A 22,843-nucleotide genomic window follows, 5' to 3' on the forward strand; every position below is an offset into this window, starting at 1 on the left:
CTATTTTAGATTTTTTTTTTTTTTTTTACTAAACATACACTCTCATTTTGTATAATAATTGTCGATAGTTAAATATTTTATGTAACTATATAACAATAAGTAAATTTGCCCATCAAAACAAAGCATTTACGAGAAAATAACAGAATATGTTAAACCACAAAAAAGAAATTCTTTGATGCATTGTTCTTAAAATTTGTATATCATAGTCGATCGATGGAGTAATAAGAAATCTATGTACAATAGGAAAAAAATATGAAGAAGAAAGAGAGGATTATTTAATAACGTCTAATTATGATCAAAGGGCAATTTGTAGGTTTTATGAATACATGGGGTAATTGACCACTTGATCATAATTACAAGAGCGCAATATGTGATAAAACCTGATAAAAAAGTGAGAATCAATGTTTTTATTTATACATTTTTGTTTTTGTTTTTAGTTTGCCAAAAAACACATAAGAATGCTGCAGAAATGTGGAAAACCCTGAGATAGAACTACTCTTTTTTTTTTTTTTCCCCATGGCTGAAGAAAATAGACCTTTTTTTTTTCCCTTGGGGAGAGAGAGAGAGAAGGGGGTTGGTTCTCCGGCAGGCAAGGCAATACGACAGAAACGGAAGGTTCATATTAGGATGCAAGTGCTGAGTGCTTTGTTTGATGTTTCCTCAATCAGGGTAGTTGCATGTTCCAATCTAAGCAGTAATGACCGATGACGACAGAAAAGAAAAAAAAGCATCGGAAGGGGATGGCAACCTTCATCGTCATCTCTTGGCAAATAACGCAAAGGGGACAAGAAGAAAAAAAGAAACAATCATCCTGATACACCCTGTCAGTAAACAAAACCAAATATGAAGAGAAAAGGCCTAAACAATCATCCTGAACTATGCTCTACCTGTACGTATCTACCACATTATGCAGTCAGTCAGTCAGTGTCAAATTAGCCGTGAACTTCCTACGCTGTTCTCTGATACAAATAACAATAGTGAGAGCAAATAAACAAAGGAACCTCAAGTGTTCCTCTAGATTTAAAAGCCCATGCCTGCTGCCATTGCTGTGGATTCTTTCTCGTCCTTGGGATGTTCCACAACGACAGCCTCCGTCGTGGTTAAAAGAGAAGATACACTGCATGCATCATCGTAGAAGCACTGGGTGGTTAATGTATGACAAGTAACATGGAATATATAGCGGACTCAGAGAAGCTGAATTTTATCAAGCCTTTACCTTGCAGCATCAACTAAAGCTGTTCTAATAACTTTCAGTGGGTCCATTATACCAGCCTTTATCATGTCCACATATTCACCTGGTACAAGCGTCAATAAATAAAGAAAATAAGGAACCAAATTCTCGTCAGTTGTGTTACATGTCACGGGTGAGAAAAGTCAACAACAATATCAAACCATTAGCTGCATCATATCCTAGATCAGGGTTGTCTTGCTCCATTAGTTTACCAACAACAACTGCACCCTCAGCTCCAGCATTGGAAGCAATTGTCTGAACTGGTGCCTGCATGGAAACACCACCTGTCATAGGAAGTTTCCCAAAATATACATATATACATATATATATATATATATATATATATATATATATATATATATATGTTTGCAGTCTTGGCATTCCATGAGACTACAACTGCCAACCTCAGCCTTCAATAGCAAAAACTAATCTGACAACATCAAAAAGCATCTGAGAATTCACAATGTCCATATATCAGACAGATAAATTGACTAATAACTTAAGAATAAACTAAACACAACAACCTGCTAGAGGAACAAACACAGGAAATGCAAAGCATGCATTAAAGTAAAACGGGGGAAACAGCCATAAGCACACAAATATAAAAAAAATCAACATTAACAGATAAGTGGTTTCATCCAAATATACTAAAAATAGCCCAAATACAGAAGGAATTATTGCCAAGGTGGATTTGTACGTGGAGTCCATGATTTTTTGTCCCCAATACCCCTAATTCTCACAGAAGGCCAAAAAGGTAGAAATCATATGACCACATATTTAGAAAATTCTAAGCAAAACGATATTCACTGAATCAAAATCACATCTCTGTATTTTAAGAACAATGAAAAACTTAAAGGTAAAATGACACTGATTGTATAGCTCCAAAATATTTAAGAACAATGAAATTTGTATGCAACAAGTTGGGACCTTGAGTGCATTCTGAATAATCTGAACACCAATCTTTTGATCAAAGTTGGAAGTTTGTAGGTTCTCCAGTTCCTTTGAAGCATAAAGAAGGGCAACTCCACCACCTGTACATGAAATGCTGGTTAATCACTACAAATCACTTTTCAAATGGAAGACTAAACAAGGCTTCAAAGATTTACCTTGTACAATGCCCTCCTCAACAGCTGCCTTCGTAGCGTTTAAAGCATCAGTGACCCTATCCTTCTTCTCACTGACCTCTGCTTCACTTGCCCCTCCAATCTGAAAAGAAGTCCATCACAATTTGCTGCACAGATGAATGCTAATTCTCATTTTGATAATGTCGATAAACCACAATGATTAAATAATTTTGTTAGCCTGTATCAAAGTTGTTTCAGATTGTATTGCATGGGTACATTTTCCTTCAAAGGGAAATGGCACCTTCAAAACAGCGACTCCACCAGAAAGCTTAGCTAGCCTTTCCTGAAGCTTCTCCTTGTCATAATCAGATGTACTTAGTTCAATGGCAGAGCGAATCTGAAAACACCAAACAATGAGTATTACAAGATTATTGACATAACTACACTAATGTGGAACCAGACTATATGGTATATTGGCTGGAAAATGGCTCAGGATGAACCTCCTCGCATCTTTCCTCAATGGTCTTTTTGTCACCAGCTCCGTCAAGGACAACAGTATCGTCCTTTGACACTGAAACCTGTCCATCCAGTACACAAGTTTTAATAGCAAAAGTAAAACAAAATGCTTACAAGTTCAACTCAGTGATTCCAAGAGTTCAAAAATCTTATATTTGGTTTATGTGCAGTCATTAAGGCTGTATATAGCATCTCCCTGCCCAAAGACCACAAGGCAAAGCACTGTGTACTAGGCTCACCTCTTTAACTGCATTAATTAGAAAGAAGAGAAAGTACCAATGCAACGTAACTAACCTTCTTGCATGAGCCAAGCATATCTATTGTCACCTTTTCCAGGTTCAAACCAAGCTCATCAGATATGACCTGCAATTTGTTTAAACAAAATAGACAAAAAACAAAGTAAATACATGGCAATTGTACGCCCCTAGTAAATCAAATCTACAGATTCACACAGACAAGAATAATGATCTCTAGAGCAGCATATTAGTACTTACTTCGCCTCCTGTGAGAATGGCAAGATCCTGTAAATTGGCCTTTCTGTTTTCTCCATAACCAGGAGCTTTAATGGCACAAACCTAGAGGATCCATTCCACTTAGACAAATAAACATTTAACAACAATGTACAAGGAATTACCAATCATAATAATTATACAACAAACCTTAATTCCTGCACGAAGCTTGTTTAGTATCAAAGTGGCTAAAGCGTCACTTTCAACATCCTCCGAAACAATCAGCAAAGGTCTTTGCCGCTGATGAAGAAAATCAAATTTTTAATTAACAGCAGAGAATAACAAGAGTCTTTTAACGGGATCAAATATATTACCACCTTCAAGGCTAACTCCAGCACTTTTACCACAGCATTTATGCTTCCAATTTTCTTTTCATGGATAAGAATCAGAGGATCCTCCAATTCCTGTCAAAAGCAATGAATCAAACTGTTATCTTTAGGAAAGGTCGTTTTCATCTATCTAGTGCACCAATCCTTACTCAACATGCTGGTTTGAAGAAAATGAATCAACTTACGCATTTTTGATTCTTTTGATTGGTGACAAAGTAAGGTGAAATATAGCCCCTATCGAGCTTCATTCCTTCTACAACTTCCAACTCATTATATAGTGTTTTCCCATCCTGCAACCATTTAACAAGGAAATGAATACAAAGGCAAACAATCTTGCTGCTTCTCAAACCACATTACTTGGTCCACTGAAAAAATGGTGTCCTGCTTACTATTTCTAGGATATGCCAAAATCACATCCACTTCCCAAATGAAAATTATGCATTTAAGAATATAATTTCGTTCTCAGGAATTTACAGACAACCATAGGTATCAGTGCCACAAGCACCTAACTCAGGCTACAGACCTAACTTAGCCTACTTAAAATCCTGCCAAGCAAAAATAGGGCATTCATATTGAAAAGAATGGAGTAGAAGAACCATACAATTAATCGCAGTGGAAAAGGTTGGATGAGTAAAAGAAACAAATGTTTAGCTAGACAAGGCGAGAGTAATTCATTCTTAGCTTCAAAGCAAACACAAGGCACAATCAGCTCAGCAAGAGTTATTCCAGCCCGACTAGACATTTCTTAGTAATGCTAAGCCACCATATTACTACAGCAAGATGGCCACACTTTAGAACTTCAACATTTATGTTCACAATTAATAATGATAAAATTAATGAAGATAACAATTGCACAAGGAGGAAGTAATCTCATGAGGTTCCAGCATCAATAGGAGTCAAGTCCAAAAAAGAAGCAAAGATGAGGCTACTTACAGCAATAGTAATAACACCTTCTTTGCCCACTCTTTCCATTGCCTTTGCTATAAGCTCACCAATCTCCCTTTCTCCATTTGCTGAAATAGTTCCAACCTTTTCAAATGCAACAGTGGTGAAATAGTAAATCATTCAGTAAGAAACTAGAATGCAACATTTTGTGTGAATCACAAACGTGTAAATTAGGATGTGCACAAAGAAAACCTGGGCTATTTCCTCAGATGTACTGATCATCCTAGCCCTGCTTTTCAAGTTAGTCACCACAGAATCAATTGCCATTGAGATCCCACGTCGTAAGTCCATAGCATTCATTCCAGCAGCAACTGACTTGCACCCTTCAGAATATATTGCACGTGCGAGGATTGTTGCACATGTGGTACCTGAAAAAATACCAAAGATGCTAGAACTGTCAAAAGAGTCATACACAACAATCAAGTCCAACACGCTTCAAAACAGAGCAATAAAGAAGTACCATCTCCAGCAACATCATTTGTAGCATTTGCAACCTGCTTTACAAGGCTAGCACCAATATTCTTTACTCTGTCTTTAAATTCAATACTCTTTGCAACAGTGACGCCATCCTTTGTCACTTTAGGGGTGCCGAAACTCTGTTCTAGAACAACATTGCGACCCTCGAAAGTATAAAAGCAAAATAGGTCAACCATTAAATGAAGCAAAAAGCATTTGCTTAATCACTTTTGACTGCATATTTTATGGACAAAGCAATAGGTACAAAACAACTAACTGCTGAAACGTCAAAGAAAAGAGAGAAAGACAGAGCAATAGTTAACCAGATTTACCCTTGAATGGCCATCATTGATCTTCTTAAAGAACGTTTCTTCGGAAGAGACTTTTTTTTTTTTTTGGGAAGGTGGGGAGGGATACCTTGGCTTAAGAAGGTGACTTCGAAAAGGCAACTCAACGTTGTCTAAGAATGAAAATTGCAGTCCAAGACAATTAAAAAAAAACAAAGATAACAAAGTTGCTTACTTTAGGACCCATTGTGACTTTAACAGCATCAGCGAGCTCGTCAACACCCTGTAGCATCAGGGACCGTGCTTCCACTCCAAATAGAATGTCTTTCGCAGCATAATTCCTAATCCAAGCCAATCGACTTCCAACCTATAACCAACCCAGAGAATAATAACACCCCAAATAAGAAAATTTAACAAGTCCTCGTATCCATCCACAGGTAAAGGTGAATTCTTGAGGGATTAAAAAGGGTTCGGATCAACAATGGAGAACGCATACCTGTTGAGTAGCATTCCTAGCAACACTACAAATTCGAAAAAAGAAAATGCCTCAGACAAAAAATCAGGAAACAGCAAAAAAAAGTGAGCAAAATTTAATGGTACTACAGGTAATAATAAAACAATTTGTTTACCAGGCTTTTGAAACCAGATTAGCAGCCAACCGATACATTGCAACGAGCCCCCAGAAGCAATCTCACTACTAAATGCTTGCTTTCTTTTTTTCTTATTTTTTATTTTGTTCCTCTCTTTTGGGTGGAGGGAAGAGGGAGAAAAGCGAGGACAAAAGGAAAATAGGCCGTCCTGGAGGGTTTAGGGTTTAAGAATTTTAATTGAACTAATAACAATAATATAATGGGTTATTATCACTTTACCCCCTTAAACTATATCACTACGATCAGTTTACCCCCTAACGTTATCTTTTAGTCACTTTATCCCCATAAATAATTCAGCTCAACATGTTAAGAAATTATAAACAAAAATACCCTTTTATTTTATAACATTATTACATTGTTATTATCACTTTATTCGTTTAGAATATAATGATACAATCACTTTAGCTCTTAACATTATTTTCTAGACATTTTACCTCATCGTTAATCTAACATGTTTTACTCCCAAAAGTAATTCAACTCAACATGTTAAGAAATTTTAGACAAAAAATACCCTTTTATTTTATAGCATTACTACATTATTATTATCACTTTAGTTCCTAATATTATTTTCTAGACATTTTACCTCATTGTTAATCTAACTAGTATGGTAAAATTTTTTTAAATATATTTACCCTTTATATATATAATTAAAAATAAAAAAGTTAGAATGGTTATTCTTTCTTTTTTTCACTTTAAGAGATCGAAAAATATAAAAATAAAAGGATTTTCTCAAATTTCTTTTTTTTTAAATTTATTAATACTAGGAAAAAAAAAGGAGATAGGAAATAATGAGACAAAAAATTAGATTTTGCAAAAAAAGAAAATAAAGAAAAGTCTAGCATTATCATATTACTTTAAAGTTGTCGATATTAGGATTGGAATTTGGTGGTAAACAAAAAAGTGAAATAATTTTAAAATAATAAAATCATTTACTGTAATTCTTTCTTATTTGTAATTTTTAAAAAAAGAATTGAGCTTTCTCTCTCCCTCTCACTTTCCATCTTTCTATTTTTTTTACAATATGAATAAGATTGCCAAAAAGAAAGAAATTAATATTTTAACTTTTTTTTTCTTGGTATTAAAAAGGAGACGAGTCACTTTAAATTTTTTGTTATTTTTATTATGCAAAAGGAAGGTATTTTCTTCTAAAACTTTTTAACTTGCTAAATTAGTTTAATGGTAGAATAAATTACTTAAAAAATAACTGTAAGGGGTAAATTGATAATGAAACTATATTTTATAGGGATAAAGTGATAATAATTTTAAGAGTTAAACATGTTTATTCACTTTAATTAACAAAATCCGTTAAGTTTAACCGTTAGTCTTGCGGGTAAAGTGAGTAAAAGATAACGTTAATTGAGAAATTGATAGTAACACCAAACGTTAAAAGGATAAAGTGATAATAATCCTAATATGATGGAATAATTTTCCGTACCTTCCTGTGTGATCGAGAGGTTCATCATAATTGCAGCTGGTTCTTCTCAGGTTTCAAAAATTACACGTACACCCCTTAGGTCCAATTTTTGAGTAACGAAATAAACCCATAATGCTCAGGTAAGCAAATTATCTATCCAAATTTCCAAAGTTACCCTTCAGCTATTAAAAATAGAGAATGTTGCTTCTTTATCATTTAGTTTTTCTTGTTACAAGATCCATTAACCAACCATCATTTTTTTTAATCACGCAATGGAAGGTGAAACTTAAGAAGTAAAGAGGGAGTATGGAATTTAAATCTATGATCTCCAATTGGACCAACAACCTTACTTCTGAAGTGTCCACTCAAAAGTCTTAGTAATTGATACTAGAACAACTACTTGTCTCACCAACAACTTTGGTTCACCCTAAAAAAATTGCTAAACCAATAGTAAAACTACTATAAACAAAACATAAAGATTATATTGGAAAAAACACAAGAATCAAATGTATTAGTAATTCATGAGGGGGGAGGGAATGTCAAGTTAGGTGGTAAAATGGAATTGTAAATAAGAGATCTTTGATTCAAGTTTTCTTGTCGTAAAAATGGTAATTCATAAGACCCATAGGTTTCAAGTATGGTTTCAACTTTTCCAATTATGATTTACATATGCTCTTATGCTTGATTGTTTGTGTTTTTCCATGTGATTTTGTTGGTGAGGATAGAGAAAGAAAGGGTGGGTTAGGATAAAGGAAGTGGAAAAGAATCTAAAATAGGATGGGAGTTGGAGATCGATATGATTTAAAAGCAACATTCTTTTATTATTTTATTTTTTTCCCATTTCAATTTTTTTGTACATTTTACGTTAAAAGTATTCTTCAGGGATATTATGGTAACTTTATGCTATCAAGGAAGGAGAGTTATTTTCCAGATTTAAGGGGAGCTCTCTGAGATTATGTTTAACCTCAGGGGAGGCATGTAAAATTATTCCTAATAATTCGAAGAAGAAATAAGGAACACCGTGCGTTGCTTGCCTCTTTTTTTTTTTTTTTTTTTTTTTTTTGGCTTGGTTTCCAAGGCGTTTGCCGCCCATTTGTAGCCGGGTCACCCGCTCCACAACGGTACCTCTTACTCTGCGTAGAGGCAAATAAGCCCCAAAGGACGCTGCCAGATGGTTCGAATTCCCTCTCTCAACTTTTTTTTTTTTTTGTCGACACAGGGGTGTCCGCGTCAATTCTTACGGGGCCCGACTAATCCCCTGCGATTTGAGCCCGGCGCTCCAACCCGACCCAAGCAGGTATTCAGATTAATTCTTACGGGATCTGGACACGAGCCCGACTAATCCCTCTCTCTACTTCCCTCGCCCATTAATTTCTATTGGATACCGATTCAAGACTATTCTCATTAGGAAACGGTCACTATTAGACGTATGTACTAAAGTTACAACTTAATGATAATCGTTTATTTGACAACAATTCTTCAAGTCATAATGCTTCGAAGATCAATGTGATCGTTCTCATAAATCATAAATGTACGTCACATCTCTTCACATTATGAATCCCTCATATACTTCACTGAGAAAAGAACAATTAGGGCTCATTTGGTTTATGAAGATCATGAACACAAAGGGAAAAAAAAGGCAATTAGGAGCGTGGTTCAAAGTCATGGTCGCGATTGCCGTTTGGACAGTTCCACATCGATCTTGACATATCGATTACGGTCTCAGTGAGACGCAAATTTTAAAATATTTAATATTTTTAAAATTGTGAATAATATAAAAAAATATAATAAACAAAAATAAAAAAATAACAAAAATAATAAAAATTCAAATTGACTCAAGCTGACTCGAAACGACTCGACTATTATTCGACTGTTTCTATCCTTCTCGAAGACATCTCGGTAACTCGATCAAGTTCTTGGTGATCTATTATCTCAAAATTATCTCATCCCGAAATTGTGTCAGAGAATTCCATTTCGGTGACATCTCGACTGAGTCTTTGAACCATCGCGAGAAGAACTCATCTGACGAGAGTATTATTAACCCTCCTCCTTTCCATGCTCCTTCATTTTCAGACGTTAATGATTCGCCCAATCAGTGGCAAACCATGACAACAGGATGAAATAATCTTCTTTAGCGAGAGTTTGGATATTTACCTCAAAACAAGTTGATTAGATGATAATACGACTAGAACTTTGTACACCTTTTTAACCAATTTTAGTGACTTAGGTTGAGAAGGGTAATCTCTGTTACAACAAGCTCTAGCAGTCATAGCCGTGAGCGTCGGACGGACAACATTCTACCATAGTTCACAATAATTCACAATTGGTAAATCATAGATGGCTTCCCGCGGGAAATATAATACATGGACAGCTGGTGCTCTGAAGCTATCTGCACTACCACTCCAGGTCACTCGAGAAAACGGTTCAGAAAGCATGGAAGAATACATACGACTAACAGACAACCATAGTAACACAAGTAGAAAGATGGAATATGTATCATCTGTGACAACACGCAGATTCCAGGTTTTATTCGTCAATAACAGTCCTCCATAGTATAGACTCTTAAAGGCTAAACTTTGGTAAAAGCACATGGTAAATCCAAGATCCCAAAAAATTGTGAATTTAATTACTGGCGTCTGTACATTCTAAAAAGGTTGTTTCCCAAACCAGGCACTCTCCTCAACTCAATCAAATAAGTCAAAAATTGAAAATAAACCTTATACATAAAAAATACAGAATAGGCCCACCCTGCAAGAGAATTATATCACACAATTTACAAAATGAACAACCAAAATTAAATTTCCGCACCAACCAAGAGCACGTTGCAGTTAATCATGCCCAGCATCAATAGGAGCACCTGTCCTGGCTTGTGATATTCTGTTTGCATAGATAGTTACCAATCGCAGTTGAGTACTGTTCAGCCCCTCCAAATGTGGAAGAAACGCTTTCCCCAGCATGATATAGATGTCAACAAGACAGAACACAACAGTCTGCCACCAAGGATGAAATACAAATGTTAAAAGGAAGCTATTAGGAAAGAATCTACATACATTTTCAACAAAAAAGACGGCGTGAACAAGCTTTCTACTCCAGCAACCCAAGGCAAATCGACAATCTACACAACTACACAATGAACAGAGACAATCCGCCACAAACAAAATATCCCAGGAGAAATAAAGCCAACAGTAGAAATGCCCCCATAATGCACAAGAGAGTTTTTGACCTCAGCCAAGATTCATTAAGAATGAGTACTCATTTTACCCCAAAGTTTTCCATCTTTTTCAAAAAGTAACACCCATCAGTCATCCCACATGTCGCATCTCGAAAGCCAACCATCTAGCCCTACTTCAATCATTACCCAGCATCAAAGATCCTCGCTTAGAAATAAACCAATATTCTTCTCTTGTAGGGATTTTCAGATTAAAGGGTTGGTTGATGATGAATGATGCCTGAATTAAGTTTCCTTACTTACAAAACTACTTGCTAGATCAGCTGACGGAAAATACTCACTAGCTCAGCTGACGGAGTTCAAGAGGTCGCTAGACGATTTTCCAAATCCAAAAATGAAAAGCTTGCTAAACAGAACACTAGTTACCTTACGAACATCAGCGCTCTGGTTGCCAAAAGCATCAAAAAGTGCAGGCAGAAATGAAGATAACTGTCTCATCAAATCTTCTTGTGACAGCCTCCCGACAAGCTGCAAAACAGACAGAGCCAGATCAAATAAACCACACAAGCAAACAATTTCAACTTTTCTCTCATTAAGACATTTTGTATTTGATATAGCCATTTCTGCAAGCATGTTATCATTAAGAAGCAACTGTCTCTTGTATAGATTGTGTATTAATCTACTATAACAACATTTATTCAACATTTCTTCTGATACAAGGACAAATTTGACTGGATTCAAAGGAAGGCTTCCTAGATATAGAACACCCAAGTTGAGAACTATGACTAAATTTCAAATGCCATTGGTGTACATCCAACTAAACTGATTAACAAAGACACAGCAAATGAGTCTCGACTTCCAAAACAAACTTTGCTGATAACCACCAAGAATATGAACACTGCAGCTATCTTACAGGATCAGCCATGCCAGAACAAACACAAATTTCCTCCATTTGTGACACAGACTCTCCAAGTAACTCTCCTAGGTTTCAACTCCCCTAAAAGCCACCCCATAAAGGCCAAAACTTAGGTAGACCCAGTCTTCAAGGACCCAATAGCTCAGATTGTGCCGCACCACTTCACCAAGTGGTGTGGCACAATCCGGGTCATTGGGTCTTCGAAGACCACCAAGTGGTGTGGCACAATCTGGGTCATTGGGTGTTTGAAGACCTGGTCTACCCAAGTGTGAGCTCCCTATAAAACTATCATGAACATGTACCGACACAAGTTTTGGTAGTTCACAATTCACATGACAGAAGCCAGCTTGTTGAACATATTTTGCAACAAAATGTCAGTGGTTAAGCTTATTGAAGGATACTCATATGTCTGTGGAAATTGAAACCGCACAGTTCACACACATTTAGGCAACAAAGATGGGAAGAGATCCAAAAGAAGATGATAAACCATAAATAAAATTAATACCTTCGTCAAACAGTTTATGCAAGTGACGAGAGTTTTTTCATCTTCAGTAACCAGCAAAGGGACAATAACCTGCAAAAGAAAAGGTAAACCATGGAGCAAGCTCAAAGAACTAAACCAATCCAGTACAACCTGGAGGTGTTAAAAGCAAAGAACAATGTTATGACTTACGCTTAAACATCTAAATGGATCATACTGTGACAAGACAATAGTTAAACAATGCTCTGCTTCATTTGAAACCTGAAGCAAGAAGTTGCTATAAGACATGAACTATAGGTTACACAGAAAGAAATTGGCCAGAAAACACATTACTTTTGGAACAATATCTTTTGTAACGTGAAGCAGCTTTTCAATCACAATCTCAATGGAATCCTCCATGGCATGTTTCTAGAAACAACAAAGAAGTGTTAAGAAATGCAAATATAAGAATTCCATACTGAAAATGAACTTAAGCAAGGGAAACTTATGGTTTAAAAAAAAAAAAAGCTTAGACATGTCCACAAAGAACCTCAGGAAGGATTGGAATTGAACCTGATTCTTTAGCATTTCAACTACAAGGGAAAGAGCAAGTTCCCGGATTGACGAATCAGAATCGTCCAACACTTCCAATACAACTGTCAGAATCTGATTGAAATACTGCAGCATAACAAAGATCAATAAATAGTCAACAAGAAGATATCCCCCAAGAAGAAAGAAAGCGCTTCAAAGCAACAGGCTACCATCCATAAATCACATCCCTAGTGACAACCCATCCCCCCAAAGAAAAGAAATATTCTATCCTTAGTCTTTGACCCCGTTTAACTGGTTTGACTTTTGCAGCAAATTGAGGTAGAGCAAAACAAAATGATGTAAGATAACGCAAAAGAGAAAAGGTTGGTTTTCCTCGTGCATTTGGTTAAGTAGAAAATGTTTTGAGTGAGAATGCAAATTAATGCATGATGTCAAACATTCCAGCAACTAAAGTTCACCTAATCAAACATTCTAGCAACTAAAGTTCACCTACACATTCTGCAGAAAGATTAGATTGTTTCCACCAACTTCCCGATAAACCAAACAAAGAAACTTACTACTTAAAGTTTCTTTTCCTTCTCCATTCATTCAACCGGCACCTTCAGGTAGCATAAAGCTAAATCATCATCAACGCCAACATCCTGGTCTAAAACAAGCATTCCATATTTACTACATATAGATCTACATATAGATTCTCCACACCAATGTTTTAACTTCAATTACATTATCCAATAAGCCCAAAAACCATCACAATTTCTTCATTACTCTACATTCATGTTAAATTTAGTCACACTCTTCCTATATTTACTGCTCTGCATCAAATATCCTTCTCTTCATGCACTTGAACCATCATCGCTCACATTATCTTCCTTACCAGCAACTACAATTTCAGTGGAATTTGTGCAAGGCATTTCACACTAAATTGTTTCTATTGAAACTTAAATCCATCTTGCCTAAATGCAAATGATAATCTACTGTCAAGAAAAACAAGGAACTACGACATGTAAACTTGTGAGGGAATCATTTACCTTGCTCCAAATAGATTCATCATTCACTACAGAAACTTCAACTAACTGCTGAAGGGCATCACGCTTGTTTTTTGTAGGACTTCCATCATTCCCATTGCAAATCTACAGAAAAACAGATAACATGGTAAAGATGCAACATATGAGTTGAACTTCCAGTTTCAAATCTCCACAGAGAAATAAAAATGCTCAAAGACTAATTAGTACAGCTGCAAAAGTTCTTATAGTCCAAAATAAACTTACAAGATGAAGAATTTGAGGAATGCTTGGCCCTGTTTCTAAAGCAGAGTTTGGTTTTAAAGCTGCAACTCTTGGAGAATCATGTACCACTTGAAGTGATGTTTCAATATCAGCTGCCAATGCCACATTCACCCTTTGATGGTTTGATCCAATTAACCCATTCAGGTCCGCACGTGGCGTTGAAGTAGCCTCTACATTAGCAGTGCTGTCAGCACGTCCAATCTGATCCCTACTAGTCCATGATCCAATACTCTCACTGGTGGCATTGGCTATGTATTTCACATCCTTGGAATTAGAGGCCATGACATCATTGTTGGAACCAGTCTCTAGACCATTATACAAATATCCCTGAATTTCATCAGATGCTTGACTCACAGAGCCTGTGATATGAGCTAACTCTTTAGCAGAGCTCCACTTTCTACCCCCATCACTGTCGATTGAGCCTGAAGAATATCTTCCCAACAAAGGATTCTTCTTTGAGGCTCCAACATATCCCTCTTCAGAAGAAGTTCCAATGACATCAGAAGGATCATATAAAGACTTTGAGCGTTTCTTGTTCTGCAAAAAATTCATCAAGTCTACTTCTATACGTGGGGTGTACTGTTTAAGGGCTCTCCTCAAGGAATTTTGCTCTTCAACTGATAAGCTGAGAATAAAATTTAAAACTGCTACTGAATCAAAGTGGGTGTACACTGATATGATACATGTAATTGCTGCTTCCTTTAGTTTTGTATTTTTATCATGCACCAATGGCGTCAATTTTGCAAGCCATAGTTTTAGGATTCCACTATTACCAGAACCTTCAGTGTTAGATGCATGCTTGTTGAATGAACCAATTGCAAATTCAATAACAGCCAGTTTAGCTTTTGGAGAACGCTGTTCATCCAATGATCGAAGCAATGCTGGTAAAAGAGAATCTATACCATATGTCTTGCCAACGGTTTCCAATGTACTTGAGCAAGGTTGTCTTACCAATTCTTTTGGATCAATCAACCTAGAAAAAACATGGGGTAGTATTCTCTCAACATAACTCTCAAAGGGCTTTCTACAAGCTGGGATCAGATCTGCAAGCGTTGAGAGAGCAGCCTGTGCCACTTTATGATGAGGATCATCCAAATGCTGGAAAAACAATTTCATCACTTTCTCAAAACTCTGCACAATTTCTTGAATTCCACGTGGACCTTGCTGCAAGAGAGACCTCAGATAATTAAACGCAGCAACTCTTGCACTCCAATCAGAACTGGAACTGAGCCCCTCACTCAGTGCGTCATGGAGTGATGTAGGACCCTCAACAAAGTTAGACATGTCACCCAGTGAAAGCTGGCTGTCATCAAAGCTCCTTCTCCTGCCTGCTGACATTCGTCCAGCTGCATTCTTCCTCAAAAGCGGCTTTTGGAAATTGGGAACATAACTATTATGGGACTCCCTCAAATTGCCATCTCTATATGGTGTATCTGCATAATGTCTTTCAACATGAGAGTTCATAGTTCGCCTGGCTTCTCTAAAATCAAAATTCTCTTCCAGTAAACCTGTTTCATGCAGTTTTTCAACTTTCTTGGCTGAATACGATGAAATTGCTGACAATGACTCACTTCCTGCACCACCTCGGTATGATAGTCTACCTGAATCTCTGGAAGCCTGAATCTGAGAGATTATATCTGACATAACCAGGCCCCCATTGTGACTATTACTTTTTGACATTCCAGATGTTGTGTCCACTGCCAAAGCATTTGCGAGACTATTTGAAGCTGGCACAGCAAGAGGAAATGGCGGATCACGAGACGATGGTGGGTCAACTCCTGCACTAGGGGCAATAAGAGGCCAACCAGAAAATGTTAAACAGTAACTAGGGCCAAGCTTCAAATAGAAGATTCTTCAGAAACTAAAATGATGATCAATCACAGCAAAGAACTTTTTACACTAAAAGCAACAAAATCTGTCACAACAAGAGAAGGAACAGAGAATTAAGTACCTAGATCCAAACTGGATGATCGGCTTTTTTCCGATAAATTTAGACCCCTGAGCATGCTTTCGATAGCAGTAACTTTCTCTTTGCTTGCATTTAGCACACTTTCAAGGCTACGTTCTGTGCTTTTAGACGAAGACTTAGACTGTGATAGAAAAAGTGCAGACGAGATAGATGTCCCCGAGGACAAGCTCGTGCTTCTATCCATCGCAACTATGGCAGAAGTTCCATAACCAGGTAGGTTGGAAGCAGATGTATGAGAGGTAAAGGACATATGCAAACTCCTTTCGCGAACAGAAGGAGAAGCATGACGCCTGTGGATGCCACCATCCTCATCGTTTATAATCTGTATGACAGCAAAGCTTCAGTAAAAAATCTTCAAAAGAAAAATTATAGTTTGGCATGCTCCAAAGTTACATACATACATAGATACACACACACACACATATATATTATGGTTTTAAGAAAAATGACAGTCTAGGAAATAGAAACACATACCCTTTGTATAGCAGGATCAAAGGACATGAACAAGCGACGGGAACGCTCTGGCCAAGTTTTTGCAAACATTCTAAAACATGTTCTTGCAGTTGATCTTACCTGTCAACTTACAGTATGTCAATACATGATAATGCTGCTAAACTTAAAAGAAAACAAAAGCTGAGCCACAAGCAACACTTTGCTGGTTCTATTATACGCTGATGACAAACAAATAACGATGGAAAAAAATTCAAGAACAAGGCCGGTTGTAGGAAGAATACATAAAGAATAAGCTGGACAAAGATCAATACCTCACTCATTGCATCTGCAACACAACATTTAATAAGCTCCTCATACACTTCAGCTGAGCGTTGTATTTCAGGGGCATCAGCCCAGTATTCCAATATCAAAAGTGCATATTCACAACACCTGACATTGTGAGAAAAGGAAAGGTCCTATAAGCTCAAACAAGAACCCACAAATTCAACCCCTACCTTGGAGGAAAAACAGAATCTCACCTTGCACGAAGAACAGCACTGCGGTCATTTTTGGCAGAATCAGCTATTCGAAGAAGTGAACGAGAAACTTTGCAATTTCGCAACATCTAAATTTTGAGAAAAGAAGGATATGAATTAAAGAAATAAATTCAAGTACATGAGAAAAAGGACTAGCTTAAAGACTAGCATATAGAACATTACCGTTTTTATGCAGTTATCTGCAGACTCTGCAATGACTAGTACAGTTATTACAACAAGCTTGAAAAGCATCTGAAGTCAAAAAGCAATGACCAATGAATTAGATAGTGAAAAAACAACAATGATCAACAGCATAGAACTGTACTTACTGGAATGAACATCTCAGCACAAGCGTCAAAATCTCCCAAAAGCTCTTTCGATAAGAAACTTAATAGATGGCATGCCTAAAAAAGTGAGGAAAAAATATGATATAAGCTACGGCTCATCAATTAGACATATTAGGAAAATAAGTTGAAGGTAATACATACAAAATTACTGTGACAATCATTTTCCAAAGGAAAATCATCCCAATTCTCAACCCATGGACTGTATGAAAGAAATGCAGACCATGGAAAATAATTTATGATCCATTTACACAATTTAAAGAGATACGCCCGATTATCAAGCAGTTTCCACAATCCAAAAGTAAAGCCCTAACAGTTTTATGACATTGCCAGAAAAGATACATACAACTATATACCTGGTATAAAATTTAAGTAGGTGATCCTCTTCAACATTTTAAATATTTCTCTATCTTTCTTAACCATTAAACTATCATGACCCATAAACATGACATTATTGGACAAATTTCTGGACAATTTTGTCTCAACAAGTGATTCATCTTCCATATCAGAAGATAGAAAAGGGTTATGTGACCAGACTATCAACTGGAAAGACCTCTCCTAAAACATAGAAACTACAGATTGTCAGCTCCTTCCAGGTAAACAATGCTACAAACTTCCTTTTGGCCGTAAAGTATATCAGGAAATAATGCAAAAAGAAGTCATGGATGGAACAACTAATAATTTTTACGATACCTGCTTCACTATGCTAGATCTCCGATCAGATAATTGTGTGCTAAGAGGCCCAACAAGTTGCTTTAGAAGCACTCGAAAGCATGGATAATCAGTTGCACCTGATAGAAATCAAATGAGATTGTAATACAAAGTCCTAATCCTCCCAATGAAAATTACATCAGATCAATGCTAAATTTTCACAAGAATATACAGTTTGGGATATGCTAACTTTTAAAAACACTACATGTCATGCAATGCTTTGGAAGAAAAAATAGATTTGTGCCAGCTTATAGAAATACCATCAAAGGAGTAACTCCCACAAAAGTCATTATCTTAAAGATGGAATAAAGAATACCCCAAAAACAAAAGAAGCCTGTAACTATAACTACATGATTGTCAAACTTAAGCAACAAGCCCATCAAATTAAGGGTTCAACAGAAGATCAATACAACACTACCTCTTGACCTAAGTATAAGATAGCCACAACTTGCAAAGAAAATTTGTCTGTAATAACATTCTCACTGAAAGCCTAATAGCAATATATTATCAGTACGTAAATGTTAAGCAACATTTTTTCCTCAGCTCCAAATGCAAGACCCAAGTCAGAAACTTCTTAGTAACCCACTTTCATTGAAATACCAACACTAGATATGTAAACCAGCAACCGAAAAGGAAGGAGAGAGAGAGAGAGAGAGGTCAGAGTGTAGCCAGTTCTCTTCTAAAAAACTACAACAAACATATCGAGACTTCTGGTCCAAGACAGGTGCCTCTCATACATTAATAAATAGAATGCCCCAGCTTCTTTGGATTGGTGAAATCCTTTTCCATTGTGAATACACAGATACACAGAGCAAGATATAAGAACAAATTTCTCTACCAAAATTCAAAATTCACAAGGGTTTACTTTTCATATTAGTTCTGCTGCTTTCCTATTAAAGAGTTGCAGAGAAAGGAGTAAAGGATGTCTTGTTCAGCAAACAAACCTCCAATTACAAGACCTTCAACTCTTTGCATGGCTGCAATTCGGATAGACCAATCTTTATCTGGTATAAGGGTAGAAGCAATCTTCTCAAATTCCCGAACCAACTCCTTCTCTGAGTAAACTTTGATGGGCTCTACAGGTTTTTCTGTGACATCACCATCACCTGCATAAGCAAAGGGCAAAGAAACAGATAATATGACATTCTACAAGGAATAAGGCGAACAATAAAAATGAAACAATTTGACACCACACAACTCAATATATGTCATCCAATAAAAGTAAGCCTTTCATTAACATCATTATGCACTAACCTCCAAAGAGAGATACCTCACGTGTAGAACTCTTGGCCTTAGGACTGCTCTTTTTAGTACTGAGGTTGGCAGACTTGATCTCGCTAGCAGCATAATTACTCACAAGTCCATCAACTGACCTTGCTTTTGGCTCAATTCTCTCTAATCTGGCATTGATATCTTTTACCTACAGTCAGTTGTAATTAAAGAAGAGACACTTAGAAAACAAAAACAAGGACAACGTATTTAAGTCCTTCCATGTCATAATAGAAAATCCAAACCCACAAGGCAAAAACTGATGACAAACCACTAAAGCTCCTATTTGAAATACTAACAAGATACAGATCGAGCTACATAATACCATTGTTGCAGGAAGATTTTGACGCTGAAGCTCATCACGAAATTGAGGACCAATCTGATTATACATCTCCTGAAGAAGGAAATGAAGTGAAATTAATGCATCATGATCAGTCTATTGCTTGTTAAGACATGAGCAAATGGTGCCTTCTTCCAGCACAAGAGACAGGAGTACTACCTCAGCAAGCTCAAATAATGGGGGGTTTAAAATCACTCCAAGATGTTAAAAAAAATTTTAAACATGCAATTCAGCTACCTCAATACATAATATAGCCGCTTCACGCACAGCAGGATTTGGGTCATTCAACATGTGCAAAATCTGAAAAAACATAGCAGAAACTTTATTTTAATTTTCCGTACTTGAAAAACTTCACCGCATATATTAGTTCTAAAATATACAACCAAATAACACGTTGTAGTAAAGGTTATCAAGAATAATAATTCCATACAGGAGGGAGAATAGCACGTTGAAGCGGAAGCTCAGTGGATGCGAAAAGACCAATTGCTGAGGTGACTGTACGTGCAAATTCTTCTCGTACTCTCCAGCTCTTATGTGTCCAAGCATAAGACCCCGCTCTTTCAACAATAATTGTTGGTGAAGAAACCTATTACAGGATAGCAATTATTCTTCAAAAGAATTTAAATCATAACAGGAATCTCCAGCATCTGAAGAATGGTTCAAAGAACTGTAAACCAAAAGGGACTATTATCTAAGTAAACACAACAGTAAACACTTGATATAGCAACAGCATCTGATGATAGACAGTATTGCAGTCTAAGTCATATTTTACAGGAATCTCCAGCAGTCCATAGCCTCACCATTCACCCTAACATTCGATCTTTTCATATTAATGCACATCAAAACTGTCATTTCCTCAGTTAATGAAGCAAAGACAATAGGGAAGTTGACAAGCATCCTTCAGTCCTGTAAATTTCTCCCGAAAATTTAAAAGTAGCAACATGTATATTCTAACTGAAGCCACTATAAATGTACTTTTAAATATCAGTATCCAAATCTTTTATGGTCATAAAGATTCCATAGCAAACAAATTCAACTAAAATGCTAATTAAATAAAACATTAGTTTAATTCACAAAAACTATAGTAAATTCAACAGTTATTAAGAAAAACACTAGTTCACATTTTGGTTCAAATAAACCCAATATAGAGAACACAAGTTACTCTATTTCCAATTCCTAGTACCTAATCCAGTACCCATTCTAAAACACCATAAACTAATTCGGTGAGGTTGAAGTAGATTTAGCCATCAGAACCAGATAAAAAATACCAGGATTACCAACAGCTCCCCGCCTTCCGGAGCAAAAGAAAACAACCAAAGGAAAAAAAAAAAAGGTTCTCTTTCCACAACACGCATCATCAACTTAGTTAGACAAGATTTAAGAATAGAGCTATCCGCATTGTCAATTTACTCAACTTTTTAATTAAATTATTCAATATATTCAGATACATCAGCCAACCACCAATTCCAACTAAGCTAATCCAGCAAAGCAGATACCCGCAAATTCACCAGCATCCAATGCTGAATTCAACGCCAAGCAAATTGCACGAAAACTCATTGAATTGATAAAATAGTAAATGAATTTAAACACCAATACCTCCATTAGAGTAAGTAAAAGCCGGCGAGCGGCGTCCCTAACCGGCTGTTTCGCATCTCCGAGTCTCTCAACAGCGGCAGGAACTAAGGCATTGAAATGAAGCTTCAAATGCTCACCGGAAAGTACCGCCGCAGAGGCGAGGGCTTGAAGAGCGCCCTGCGAAACCCTAAAATTATTATCTTTCAAGAGATCTAAGCAGGTATCAACAAGCGACGTAACTTCCGAGGAGGATAAGCTCTTCCTGGAAGCTTCTAAAAGTTGGTGAAGCCTCTCCACAGCCGCCATTCTCTCCTTGGTGTCCTTGGCACGCGCCAATTCCAATGCCTCCTCCATCTTTTTGGAATTAAACTAGGAGTTATAAGTTGGGGCTCCGATCTGGTGCGACGAATATCAGATCTGAGTGGGAATGGAGACTATGGGGAAAGGGGGAACTCGGCGGAGCAGTGATACAATGGAGAAGGAAAGTGAAGAAGACTGTGTGAGTGAGTGACTGAGTGCGTGTGTGTGTGAGAGAGAGAGTAGCAGTATGTGCTCTGTGTGTAAGAATTTGGGTGAGGAAAGGGATGTGCTAGATTGACGGAGGAGCGGATGCAGGATTAGAGTGGGAGGCTGATCTGTCAATGTTGTTGGAGCAGTTGGGGAAAATCTTTTACTCTCTAACCACGGACCCTGGGCCTGGGGGGATAACTCAGGAAAACACCTAACGTTTTTTAGGAAGTTCAGTGACAGTAGCAGTTCTATTTTACCGGTACGCTCTCTCAAAGCGGAATTTGTTAGAGTAACATGTGGGTTATGTGGATGGGGTTCTGTTTGAGGCCTTCTGCGGTTCAGAAACGACTACGTAAATTTCTTTTTGTTTCACAAGAAACAAAAAATTCCTCATCGGAGCCGTATTTGTTTGCTTTCATTTTCTCTCGTGTCCTGAAGCGAATGTTTTGGAGCAAAAGTTGCATGCTTGTCGGATTTCATTTATTCATTTGTTATTGGATGTTACGTTTACAAAGATTTCATTTCAGTCGCGAGTGAAGGTGATATATAATTCAAATATATTAAATTTAATATTTAATCATTCAAATAACTTAATAGATTCAATTTTTAGATTTTATATTTCAGTTTTCATTAGAGCTGATAACCAATTTCAAGTCCTAATGAGTTATACTTATACATGGCCTTATTAATTTACTTGCTCGTATCATAAATATATATTTATTTATTTATTTATTTCATAAACATTATATTCAAAAAAAAATGTTACAGTATTTAAAAAAAAAAAGTATCTCAAATAATTTCCTATCAAAACATTGCTTGTCACAATCAAAAGACGAATCTAAATAAAGGTATTTATATAAAAAAAATTGAAAAATCAGTCGATCTAATTTAGATTGTGAGGATGCTCACCTCGGACACGCGGGTGTCCGAGGTGAACACAAGTCTCGTCCCTCACCGGAGCTCATCCCTGTCTTGAGCACAACCCCAGAGCTCGGCTTCATCCCTAGTCCACCGTGTAGGTGACCTCGGCACATCCACCTCGGCTGCACGATGATGATGTCAACCCACCTGACATCATCCAGGACCAGCACTTTATCTGAAAAGCACTGGAGGCACTTAATGGCACCTGCACCATATCCTCCGTCATCACTCCCAGGCGGCTACAGTGTCAGAGTCAGACCTCCTGACAGGAGACAGAGCCGTAATGCCAGAGAGTGGGTCCCGCTAGCATGAGCCTTCCGTCTTGACCACTTCTCTTGTATAAATACCTCACTCACACTCCCAACAAGTAAGCATACACTGTTCATTAACTCATTCTCATTATTCTCGTTCTCATACTAACTTGATCGTCGGAGTGATACCAGGGGAGAAGC

At 37.0% G+C, this 22,843-nt stretch overlaps 2 protein-coding genes across 5 annotated transcripts; both read right to left on the minus strand.

Annotated features, from left to right (window-relative positions):
• Positions 1-737: 737 nt before the first annotated feature.
• Positions 738-6,135, minus strand: LOC113714194 (chaperonin CPN60-2, mitochondrial-like). Of its 3 annotated transcripts, XM_072081661.1 has the most exons (18): positions 5,967-6,135; positions 5,834-5,858; positions 5,573-5,704; positions 5,055-5,214; positions 4,787-4,962; positions 4,583-4,678; positions 3,835-3,939; positions 3,638-3,724; positions 3,471-3,560; positions 3,306-3,386; positions 3,106-3,174; positions 2,796-2,873; positions 2,597-2,692; positions 2,338-2,437; positions 2,159-2,262; positions 1,393-1,498; positions 1,217-1,295; positions 738-1,117 (listed from the first exon to the last, which is right to left on the minus strand). In XM_072081661.1, exons 1-18 carry the CDS (start codon positions 6,002-6,004, stop codon positions 1,021-1,023), a joined length of 1,719 nt encoding a protein of 572 aa, XP_071937762.1. In that variant the 5' UTR covers positions 6,005-6,135; the 3' UTR covers positions 738-1,020. The 3 variants fall into 3 exon arrangements, with proteins under 3 accessions (XP_071937762.1, XP_071937766.1, XP_071937764.1); XM_072081665.1 differs by lacking the exons at positions 738-1,117; positions 1,217-1,295; positions 1,393-1,498 and adding an exon at positions 1,548-1,661; XM_072081663.1 differs by lacking the exons at positions 738-1,117; positions 1,217-1,295; positions 1,393-1,498 and adding an exon at positions 1,620-1,681.
• A 3,859-nt stretch (positions 6,136-9,994) lies between these two features.
• On the minus strand, positions 9,995-21,652 carry LOC113714201 (CLIP-associated protein-like). Of its 2 annotated transcripts, XM_027237994.2 has the most exons (21): positions 20,982-21,652; positions 19,816-19,971; positions 19,623-19,685; positions 19,371-19,439; positions 19,031-19,196; positions 18,721-18,882; positions 17,759-17,856; positions 17,051-17,125; positions 16,905-16,973; positions 16,725-16,810; positions 16,518-16,635; positions 16,228-16,326; positions 15,736-16,075; positions 13,767-15,562; positions 13,527-13,628; positions 12,520-12,624; positions 12,301-12,375; positions 12,160-12,228; positions 11,992-12,060; positions 10,997-11,098; positions 9,995-10,391 (listed from the first exon to the last, which is right to left on the minus strand). In XM_027237994.2, the coding sequence occupies exons 1-21, from the start codon at positions 21,312-21,314 to the stop codon at positions 10,230-10,232; spliced, it is 4,314 nt and encodes a 1,437-aa protein (XP_027093795.2). In that variant the 5' UTR covers positions 21,315-21,652; the 3' UTR covers positions 9,995-10,229. The 2 variants fall into 2 exon arrangements, with proteins under 2 accessions (XP_027093795.2, XP_071937767.1); XM_072081666.1 differs by lacking the exon at positions 12,160-12,228 and having other exon boundaries at positions 20,982-21,597.
• Positions 21,653-22,843: the final 1,191 nt, after the last annotated feature.

The sequence above is a fragment of the Coffea arabica genome, chromosome 1c (assembly GCF_036785885.1).
Source record: "Coffea arabica cultivar ET-39 chromosome 1c, Coffea Arabica ET-39 HiFi, whole genome shotgun sequence".
NCBI classification, from domain to species: domain Eukaryota; kingdom Viridiplantae; phylum Streptophyta; class Magnoliopsida; order Gentianales; family Rubiaceae; genus Coffea; species Coffea arabica.

Coding starts and splice junctions, on each gene's coding strand:
- LOC113714201 (XM_027237994.2), bottom strand. CDS start 21,314: ATGGAGGAGGCATTGGAATTGGCGCGTGCCAAGGACACCAAGGAGAGA. Junction 19,972..20,981: donor TTTTACTTACTCTAATGGAG/GTATTGGTGTTT, acceptor ATCCTGTAATAG/GTTTCTTCACCAACAATTAT. Junction 12,376..12,519: donor TTGAAATGCTAAAGAATCAG/GTTCAATTCCAA, acceptor TGTTGTTTCTAG/AAACATGCCATGGAGGATTC.
- LOC113714194 (XM_072081661.1), bottom strand. CDS start 6,004: ATGTATCGGTTGGCTGCTAATCTGGTTTCAAAAGCCTG. Junction 3,387..3,470: donor AGCTTCGTGCAGGAATTAAG/GTTTGTTGTATA, acceptor TGGATCCTCTAG/GTTTGTGCCATTAAAGCTCC. Junction 1,118..1,216: donor GCTTTAGTTGATGCTGCAAG/GTAAAGGCTTGA, acceptor TGATGCATGCAG/TGTATCTTCTCTTTTAACCA.